We start from the raw sequence: 11,271 nt of genomic DNA, 5'->3' as shown, positions 1-11,271 counted from the left end.
CGGAATTTAGGAGATACATCAATAGAGCACAATTACAGTCGATTATTTCTTACGTAATGATTTTAAACTCTGTAGTTTATTTTTTTTACCATTCTGGCATTTAACTTGTAGATATCCATTTAAATATATAACGATCGAATCAAAGGGACTTTAAAAAGGGTATGAACAATCTGTCTGCAGTGCGCGGCGAATTATACGTTTACGAAATACTTTGATTGAAAAGACCCTTTTAACACAAAAAATAATATTTTCCGTAAGGTTTGGAAAATATGTTTTATAGACAAAAATATTACATGTACATCAGATAAATACAAAGAAAACAACTGACCAAATAGCATAATCAACTTAGTGCACACAACAACACTATGTTCGTGGGTGGTAATTTTAATAAGTTCATCCAAAATGGGTCAAGGTGAACGATGTTTTTATTTGCTTGTTTTTTGCATAATTTTATTTTTTCACACAACATCTTTGTAGTTACCTTTTCACCGATGCCTGGGTTGAGGATTGTATGGTTAAGCATTTGAAGCCTAGAAAAAAGAGATTGAATCTCTTTTTTTTTAAAGTAAGGTAGAAATTATTTATTGAAAATTTCAAATTTTTAAAAGAAAACATAATTCTGATTGCATCACTGACTTTTCTTAATACATCCTATTTCAGTACATACATTTCCCGTATAATGAATAGTCAACGAACATCTGAAATGATAACAGACAAGTAAGAAATGGACGCAAATAAAACCATTATCACAATTATAGAGAGTGTCAAAAAGCGAAAAAAAGGACAATCTTTTGTTTAAGTAATCTAACGAATTAGATATCATTGTGTCAGTTAAAGAAGCAAATGGACAAATTCCTTAATCGCGCATGTGCGAGTGATACATTATCACCATTGGTAGTTTTATTTTTGTCGAGACGCGTGTCGTTGACAAAAGCGACACACTCCAAGTACAACTTACCATGACAGAGGCCTTTTTGAAAATAAAACTTTTTTGTTGTCCTTGGATATAGATGTATTGGAAGTGGGAATTTAACGAATTCATATATTCAAATTGGTTTTCATTTATCTTCTCTCCGTTCAAGAAAAGAAATTAAAGAGGAAAAAATCCGACAACGTGGAGATGTTAGAATTCAATTAACCTCTAATCCATTCAGCCATTTTATCATCGGGCCGATCTATCCATAACGTTAAGGAAACATTGTGTCGTGTTTCTGCTTTTTTTCTTTCTCTCAATGAACACGGTTCAATGGTGATTATTCATAAAAAAAAAAGAATACCCTGGGTATTGGGTGGGACAGAAGTCGATGGAGCTTCCAAGCGTGCCATGTTATGAGTGAAAGCGATGGCGTGTCAACATGTTAGGACGATAGTTCATGTAGAAATGGGAGACATGCCGAAATGTTTAATGAAGGGTGGGCCATGTGTTAAAAATGAAATAGAATAGCCTGGAATCGTTATATATGATCTTTTAATTGGTTATATTGAAAAGCACACCTCTTTTTTTAGCTCTTGTAATACAGCGATAATCTGTCTTTACAGCATTTTTAGTTACCTTTTATTTCCAGTAATGAATATTTGACAGTGTGTTAAATGATAATTACAAAATATGATTTTGTTTTTATCTTTTTCTATTGATATGAATTTTTTTACTATGAGATTTGGCAATTTAAGCTTTAAATATTTAATTATTCTCTCCCTACATATATGCATTTTTTGCAACTACTATTTAAACCAGTATTGCAATTTTTTTGACACAAATGTACAATCGGATATAGGCACAAAGTTTGAAATTATGTACTAAATTGTATCCATTATCATCAGCATCCGATTGATCCAATGAAAAATTCCATGTAAAATTGTGACACCTTTGAAATTTTTGTTTCTTTGACAACATTAATTAGTAACACTACAAACTCACGAAAAAAATATCACGTTTTCTATTTTATAAGAATTTAATAGACATGTTCATTGATTAAGTGATGTTAATTGATACAATTTGAGTTTAAATTTCACACTTTTCCCTTTTGATTGTCAAGAATAATTAACAAGCCAGGAAAGGAAATTTCTTTTGCTTCGCCAAAATTTGAATGTCACTAGTCGAGTTATTACAAATGAGATACAAAGTTCAAAATTCTTTGTTTGGTAAACAAAGCTCAAGACTTGTATTTTTGTTATACCAAAGGCAAAATATTTACACACATTAGTAAATTCTTTATTTCAGTGCTGTTTTTTCCCTGTTAATATAGATGTCTGTGAACACCATGAACCACTTTATCATCTTTATAAAATTTAAAATGGTAAATCTTTTATAGAATATTATCGGTAAACAAAATAATAAGCTTTCTTTGGATAGCAATAAATTGGTACCTTTGTATCTTGCTTGTAACTTGACTCCTGACCTTCAAAATTTTGTCAAGCATTATAAATGCACAAGCTTACCATTCTAGACATCTAAAAAGAAAATTGAATTTTTTTCTATCTAAAAATATGTCTAAGTCCCTTTAACAAAGAAATTTGTTTTAATCATTGAAGACCAAATCAGTTCAAAAAGATAAAATTTAACCTCGGGTAGCTCTAACAATGAAAATTGCTAATATTTTGACTTTCGTATTATTCATAAGGGGCGTTACCACTTCGGGTAATTAATCACATTGTGTATACTTTTCTCAATTGCCTGCTATCCGAATATCCAGTCATAACGTAGTCCTTCAAGCCTCTTATTTTGTAATGAACACACTTTGGGTTTATCATTATTTTTTTTAACGTTCGCCAAATTGAATAAAATTGTACCATCTTCAATAGTCTCACGCAATCGCGTCACTGTCATATTAACCAATCAATGAACAAGACACGTGTCCTAAATTACCAGTCTCTTGAACTGTCTCGTAACGATTTTTTGTTGCGCTCTTGTCGTTTTTTAAGAGTTCTTGATTTGGTCAATAAGCGATTCCAATTGAAAAAAGAGTTTATTCGTGCGATTTTGTGTCGGAAATTATTATTCCTGAAATCGGATTAAATTGTTCCTGAGTTTTCTTTTATCCTTTACCTGAAGAAAAATATAATTGATTTCCAGTAGATATCTCCGTATGATTCAAATTCCATTAATAGTTTATTTCTTTGAGTCAGTCATGCACTGTCTGTTGGAACAAACTATTGGGATGTTTCTACGTTTTTGTAAACGGCTTTTTTCGCTTCAGTATTTTGAGATAGTGATCGCAGTTGAGCAAATTGAAATTCTCTTTGCAATAATGCGCACAGAATAAAGGCGGCGTTACTCAAAATATGAAACAACTAAATAATCCTTTTTAAACAATTATCTTTTTTGCTGGACGGTTCTTGGCTTCGTTTAACACAAGAACTTACGACAAAGTCGTAAATCTTATAAGCCTTGTTGAATGATCTTAAACGAAAAAAAAAATATATAAAATTAAACAAAATTTAATGATATATTAAACAATTTCAATTCCTATAAATATGTTAATTTGGAATAAATTTAAAATACACAGTCAATTTTAAATGATGAACACTTGTAAATCTGGTTGTAAGTTCGTAAGAAAAACGCATCCCTGTTGTTCAATTGTTTTATATATTTATAAAGATTATTTGGGAACAAAGCATTTGTTCCGAAACAAAACAAAGTGATTTAAAAAAAGTAAAGAAAGACATATTTACTGAGTAATTCTTTCCAAACAAAACTATCCATATTGTCGAAAACTTTGTGTCATTGCAACGTAAGAGAACTAAATTGTCGAGGCCATTTTAGCCTATATAAAATTTTTAATCTCCTGTAAAAGAAGAGCTCTGTATAACGATACATGAAAACATTCAGATTTTGAAGTAAAAATGTATGGAATTAAAACATAAATTTTTAAGGTGAATCTGATGGGTAGTTGATTACCCAGCATACTAAATTTTATCCACCATATTCAAACACATATGCATTTCTGAAAGATTCCATCTTGTTTTGCTCTTTTGAAAAAAAACCTGTATACCTCTGAAAGTGTTTTCTTTACAGACACAGCTATAATCTATATGGAACTATATGTTTCTGTTGAATTGCTTTCTTCTATTTCAAGATTGGCTTTTTCCTATCTGATTCTTGAGAAATTACTTAAAGAGTTTTTTTTTTGGCCTGCAGCTTTTGACTGCATGGTTATTGTAATGCGATGTAAAATTGATGAATCTGTAATTTGCAAAACTTTGTTACAATGGATGGACTCCCATTGAAGAACGCTGCAGTTAAGAATTGGTCATGAAACTGCCTCCATAAAGCCATCATTTATTTCTAAACACCAATCTTTATGCGCCGCTGGTCATTTTTGAGGGCAGTTTAACGGTTTGTATCATATTTCCCCGCAGACTGTCACTGGGCGTGGCAATGTAATGACCAAATGACTTGCACATTATTATGTAAACTTTCATCATCAGTTGCCGGAAGAAGCAAACAAAACAGTAATGTCATTTTAATGGTCTGCAGCTCCATCTTCGGTCGTCTGCAAGACAAGGCCAGACCCCATGTCGCTGAGGGAAAATGGAGACTTTATTTACGTATACGCGTCCAGTTGTTTGAAAGGAGCGATGGTCTAGTGTCACGTGCCGGCCACGGGGCCAAACTCCCGTTGCAAATCTCGCAGAGAAAGTGATCACCCGATCTATCTTCGAGAATATTCAAATGGTTGCGGACACTGCATGTTTCTGAGTGGGTGACCGGTGCCTTGGTACAAAGGCTTTCTGCACACCAGCAATTAAAGCCCAACTCTGGCGGAGAACCTTAAAACCGATTAATTATACTGTCCGATTTTATGCATCTTTCCCTTGTAGTTTTATCTTCATATAATTTTAATGCTTTGATAGAAATAAAAAGTGAAATAGAATATCCGTTGGTCCGGCGGTTTTGTCATCGAGAATCTTCTGTTTTCAAAAAGATGATATGGAGGTCAAGAAAATCATTAATTTAGTTGTTTCAAGATTGAAGTGGATAGAAAAGAAACGAAAAGTGAACTTGTATGAACTCTATTTCTAAAACCTTTGTTTCTAAATGTTGACTTTATTGTTACAAAGACAAAAAAAAAGGAAAGGATGATACCCTTTTCCGCAAAAATCAGAAGTCCATATAATATATTTGATCAATTTTTGAGATTGCGCTAATAACACAAACAAAATTATTCATTAATGTCTATATACGTATTATTCATAATGAAGAATGTCTAATATATGAATGTTATTGATAATGAAGAATCTACTACAAATTAAACTCAGAAAGAGAAAAATTCACTATGTATTACATGAAGAAGTACTTTTACAATTATACTTCTCTAAAATAACATCAGGACGACTTTAGAAAATTATAAATACATGAAGTTATTTGGAACATAACTATTAAATGAATTTGCGTAATCATATTATGTTCTAACCGTTTTTAATTTTGCAGCAAAAACGTAATCAATAATATTTTTAGCCTTTTAGAGAGAGCGAGAGGTTCCACACGTGCAACTTGTTCTTTTTGTCGACATTCAATATTTGTTTTAATCATGAGTAAACATGTTCTACCGGGTACGACCCGGCTCTGTTGTTTACCTGACGCCGTGATACGGGTACCTGAGATGGCCACGGTCCACTTTCGGATGTCGTTAATATGATCTGATATCCGTCGACGAATTACTAGAATGAAGAGTCATTTATTGCGAAATTTAAAACTCATCAAACGTTCATTAAAGGGGCTCATTGCAACATCATTATGGACGCTCAATGCAGCACTATTAGCGATTGGCGACAGAAATATGAAAATAAAACTGCAATATTCTCAGTGTTTTTTATTTTATTTTTTATATTATCGACATTATCTCTTTATTTCTGAAGGAATAAAGCAAATACAATACAATCATGACGAATAAGAAATGAGTTTTGAGGTATCCGAAATATTGTCATGTTGTAAATTTTGAATTTACTAGGTGGGTGTAAATACAAAATTTACAATATGAAAATTTGTATTTACACCCACCTAGTAAATTCAAAATTTACAACATGACAATATGATAAAGGCATTGTCGTATACTGAATTTTATTTTTACCGGACTTACTAATCGTCAAAGTTAACGACAATAAATAGTCATTATGTATTTATTTATGTATCATGTATTTAATTCAATTTGATAAAATGAAATGCAGTAAACGGCAGTATTTATTGTTACATTGTACTTTAAGATAGCTTTTCTAAAGAGAAATCTTTCCCTATATTATAAAGTTGATTCACGGACGTGGACACTAAATAGTTATAAACATTTAGAAACTTTTTTTTTTCGTCGTTACTTGAAGCATTTTTAATTTTCAGGATTGTAAAAAAATAAAATTCTTGTAGTTTATGTTTATACATAATATATATATGTTTACAACGAGAATGCACTTTCATGGAAAATAAATAAATAAGAACAAATAAATTACACAAAGCGAAAAAAAAAAACATATGTACATCTATCTAGTAAACAACTTGATAATATGTAGTGCACCTAATCGTCTTGCATTCCGAAGTATAAAGCGATAATTAGTCAAAATATGTTAAGTTTAAAAAAATCACTGAATAAAAAACCACATCTTTATGGCTGCTAATGAAATGGTGATGATCTTCATTCAAAATTTTAACTTTATTCATGTGATGCGTAAACAATGTCCCACTACGCCATCCCAAAAATAGATGAAATAGATTTTTAAAATACATTACAGAGTTAAATTGTTACCCTCTTGACTACGTACCCTTACGCGGCACGCGAACACTTTCTAGACAGGAGCCAATGCACATGTCATCATATCTCCAAATGAAAACAAATATCAAAAAGCGCTATCAAAAACGACTTTATTAGGAACAATTCGATATCTAATCCCACAGACCAAACAACATTTATCTCCATAGACTTCGCCACGTGCCGATTAGTGAAATTTCAACTGGAAAATTACGAGAGTTAATGCAACACCAAAAAACTAGTTTCGTCATTGCCATGGCTGACACTACCAGACGACAATTGCATCCGGGCAACGGGATCGTATCCCGAAATGCACACGGCCTCGTAATAATGACCTCTGAACCTTTGATTCATAAGCCGGGAAGCTGCTCGACTTGTTTAAATATAACTGGAGTCGGAAATCTTTTTTCATTTGTTAAACAAACGGATAAATTTATTTTCGTATCTATCAAAAACACTATGTTTATTTTGAAAAGATGTGATTGTAAGTGGAATAAACAATAAAATAATGGACGATCGATAATTTTTTTTATTGTTAGCAAATAAAGAAAAAACTTAGAAATACAAGGAAAGAAGTATTTATTCATACTGATTTGATTTCACAAAATTTGTAAGAATGTAAACTATTTACCTTGAAATAAAGTGAATAAATTAAAAATAATAGTTGCATGACTAGAAAACAATAATGAAAGACAAATATAGCTATGTTCATCGTACATTAAGGCAATATGTTACAAAAATCATAGAACATATCATTTTAAATTTTACTTGATAAATAAAAATACAATGTATCTTAAATTAACATAAAATTTTCTTTCATAAAAAGGACAGTCTTACTGTGATGTTCACCTAACCAAATATAAAATAATTTTAACACATACAATAACACATCATATAAAAATCAAATATTATATGATATACATGTACATGCATATAAAACAGGCCCCGCAGTTGTCAATGTTTCTCGTTTTAATTATCCCTCAAATTTGATTATTTGAGTTGAGAAATGAGTGTAGTAGTTTTAAAACAATGATGACAGTGATGTCCGGTTTGAGTTTAAAAATTGAAGTAGAATTGTGAAGATTTTTGCGATCTTGCTTGAAGACCATAAGCTGTGGTAAATGGTGCATAACATTTAAAAAAATGTAAATTTTTCGATGAAAGTCTGGCTGTAAATTTATATCTCAAAACATTGCACTAAGAGATAACTGAGAAAAATTTATCACCCTACTGAACCTAGGCCCAGCCGTCACTAACTTTCCTCAAGTCAATACTCAGCCTCATGTCTAATTTTTACCTCAAATTTATGCTCTTTTCTTAAAGGGTTTGGGCTGAGGACTGAGTTGAGTGACTTGAAATGTTGATCTTTTTTCCTCACAGCTACAGGCTGATGGTGGAGTCGGCCTGGACAACGTCTTCACTATAGAGCTCCTGCTTGGATTTGTGCTTCGTGGGATCTTCTGGTACCCAAGTCTTGGCAAACATTGTCCGGTTTGGCCCGAGGCCCGGGTTCTTCTCATCCCGCCACGACAAAGAGTGACCCGCCAGAGGGAGCCAGCCACGTGCGATGTCGTCTGCTCGCGTGGCTGTCACGAGATCGGAAAGAAAAGAAAAGAGGACATTTAAATCTTCTTATCTTCACTAGTGTTTATAAATAAATTAAGAATCTTCGTAGAATCTTGAAAGGGAAACGCTTCAACATATAAAAGACAATAAATTTGTAATTCAGAGACAGATAAAAAGTATTTATAGAGGACATGAATAAATTAGTATTATTTTTATACAACGCACAGGAGGAAATTTGGAATTGGCAAAGGGGATAATTTCTCATCATAATGGGACATGTTATTAATAAAATTGGAAACTAGCCGTCTGCATACTGTTTTAAACATTCGACAAAAGATTGGATTTAAATATTTATTTATATCTATTTATTATCAAATTGTCTAATATAAGAAATTTTTCCTGTGTATTGATTTCTTTGGTCTGAAAACACAGGCGTAAAATTAACGTAACATCTTTATGTGTAAATATTTCTGTTTGAATAAAGATTGCATATTATAACTATATCATATTGAAAATAGAAAATATATAATATTAATATGAAAAAATTATATTTTATATCTTAAAATATATACTTAAAAATCCAATTTAAAATTGAAAAAAGATATACTTTTAAAATGAATTCCAAATAGAATTGATTGTTTACTGGTATACGTTTACGATTTTAAACTATTTGTTTTCTGTTTTCACAAAAGAAAATTGTTATTCAAAATTTGAAAGACTGTCTTTATTTGTTAAGAGGTATTATACATCCAGTAATTAAAGAATAGTTTTATTGGCATATTCTGCCATCAACAATTTAAACTTTAGAGTAATTGAATCGTAGACAATTAACAACATTGCCTCTATGAAAATAAAATGGTGTAATTTTTGGAATGCAATATTTGCAAACAGGAGAAGCAATAGTTTTTCTTTAAAAAAGACAAGTTAAAAAGTCTTTTTACAATAAAATATTGCTTAAATTCTTTTAAAAATTTATTTAATTAAGTAACACAAACAAACATTTTTTTTTACATGATCCTTGATAAACCATAAAGAAATGACAGACATAATGTCCTCTCCGATATATTCTATTTTTAACAAATAAAATATACAACAAGACTTTGTTAAAAATACAATATATCGGAAAGGACAATTATATAATAACATGAATACTCACTATAATGACAGTTTATGATGACCTTGCGGTGTTTCTCTTTGTACGCGGTCTGGTTGGAATTGGCGGTTCCAGCGTTGGACTTGACGAGTTCCGACAGAAAGCCAATGTAACCTATAGCAAGTCTCAGTGTGTCCACTTTGGACAATCTTTTCTCGTAAGGTAGTGTCGGAATATGAGCTCTCAGACCTTCAAACGCTTCATTGATGGACTGCATGCGTTTTCTCTCGCGTAGATTTGCTGCTTCTCTCTGCTGAATCTGGTGAAATGGGCTGTCCTTTTTCCTCTTACCTTTCTGCTGTGATGTATGTATGGATCCTTCTTGGGAGGAAGAATCCTCTTGGCTATCGTCGGACATAAGAGGAAAATCGTCATCGAAAGATGGATCGGAAGAGTCTGGAGATGTCACAATTTTGTCGAACTGTAGGTACTCCATGTTTTGTGAAATAACTATAATCCAACTTCCATAAAACTGAACTATGCAATCATTATTGAAAACACTCAAATTTCACCATTTTAGTTTTGTAGATAAATCCATTTGTTTGTAGTTTCCTGTTTTGCATTATCAACATTAAAAGGTTGGTAACATTAAATTTTGATTGTGAAGATTTAATATACTTCAAGGTGTATTTCTGTATTGTATAATTTCCTATCAAACATCATGATTAACGGTTCTGAAAAGGCTTTATCCTTTTGAATATTAATTACAGGACCCTTTGATTTTTGTATTTTCTTTCATATCCAATGTAAATACAGAAACACGTGCTGTGAAAGAATTAACCAATCGGATTGCTTGTTATATTTACGTCGGCTGCCGTCCAATCTTTCTATTCGAATTTAATTACGAGCCATTCCTGGTTCCTCAAACACGGAAAATTTGCAATCGACAGGGGGTTTAACTTCGCTATTAATCTGGGTTCATTTCATTACATATTGTGATTTACGTGTCAAAGTTCGACTAAACATCGGTTAGTTTTCCGTTAAAACTTCATTTTGCTGACATAATGATCTTTAAAAGATTAAATTTTATCGTCTTTGTATGTCTGAAACGCCATAAAAGATATAGCCCTTTACTGCCACAAAAACCGATTCAGATGTAATTTAGAACGGAGACTTCACTCATTCATACGTCAAATTGAAAGCGGACTTCAAAAATATTACCATTCGAAAAATGACATTAACCCAAAGTGGTTCTATTCAAAGGGATGATATGAAATTAAATTCATAAAAGATGTTATGATGAAAAAAATTGAAAAAAAATTTTAATAAAAATTTTGTAAATATATCTTTAATAGGAAAAGTTTTGGATATAGAATTCCAGATATAATCACAACCCAAACCTAGTACTACTAAATCCCTTAAACGGTTGTAACTATACGTGATGTAATTACCCCAACACCCCCCGAAACATCCATATTTCATTTGTGTAAATCAAGGAAGGGGTTTACACAGCGCCGTAGGAATTGTAAAAGTGGAATACTTACGTAGCGAAAATCCGGTATGTAAACAAATGTCCTCGGATTTAATCGATAGTGCATGAGAATTTCCGCATCTGATTTCAAAGACGGTTCTCCTAATTACAAGAAACGCCAAAAAAATCGTTAACCAGTAAAATGTGATTCAAACTACGGTTAGCGTAAATAATGCATAACATCAATATATTTATTCAAAGTTTCAACATTTCCGATGTCCATTATGACACAATAGAATAACGGATATCTCTTCTCAGCCTCTTGAGATGAGATTCAATTTGGACAATCTATCTCATTTACAAGGGGCAAGATGATCATGTATCCTTCCATCATTTCTCTAGCC

At 31.9% G+C, this 11,271-nt stretch overlaps 1 protein-coding gene across 1 annotated transcript; it reads right to left on the bottom strand.

Annotated features, from left to right (window-relative positions):
- Positions 1-7,350: 7,350 nt before the first annotated feature.
- LOC128163516 (pancreas transcription factor 1 subunit alpha-like) lies at positions 7,351-10,134 on the bottom strand. Its single transcript, XM_052827133.1, has 2 exons — positions 9,460-10,134; positions 7,351-8,323 (listed from the first exon to the last, which is right to left on the bottom strand). The coding sequence occupies exons 1-2, from the start codon at positions 9,890-9,892 to the stop codon at positions 8,118-8,120; spliced, it is 639 nt and encodes a 212-aa protein (XP_052683093.1). The 5' UTR covers positions 9,893-10,134; the 3' UTR covers positions 7,351-8,117.
- Between the last annotated feature and the right edge of the window lie 1,137 nt (positions 10,135-11,271).

This window comes from Crassostrea angulata, chromosome 9 (assembly GCF_025612915.1).
Source record: "Crassostrea angulata isolate pt1a10 chromosome 9, ASM2561291v2, whole genome shotgun sequence".
NCBI lineage: Eukaryota > Metazoa > Mollusca > Bivalvia > Ostreida > Ostreidae > Magallana > Magallana angulata.
Note: the sequence above shows the minus strand (reverse complement) of the source record. Positions and strands in the feature narration are given on the sequence as shown.

What these genes read in the sequence shown, in the direction of transcription:
- LOC128163516 (XM_052827133.1), bottom strand. Translation starts at nt 9,892, where the DNA reads ATGGAGTACCTACAGTTCGACAAAATTGTGACATCTCCAGACTCTTCC. An exon ending in CATCATAAACTGTCATTATA is followed by an intron (nt 8,324 to 9,459) that starts GTGAGTATTCAT and finishes ATCTCGTGACAG; the next exon opens with CCACGCGAGCAGACGACATC.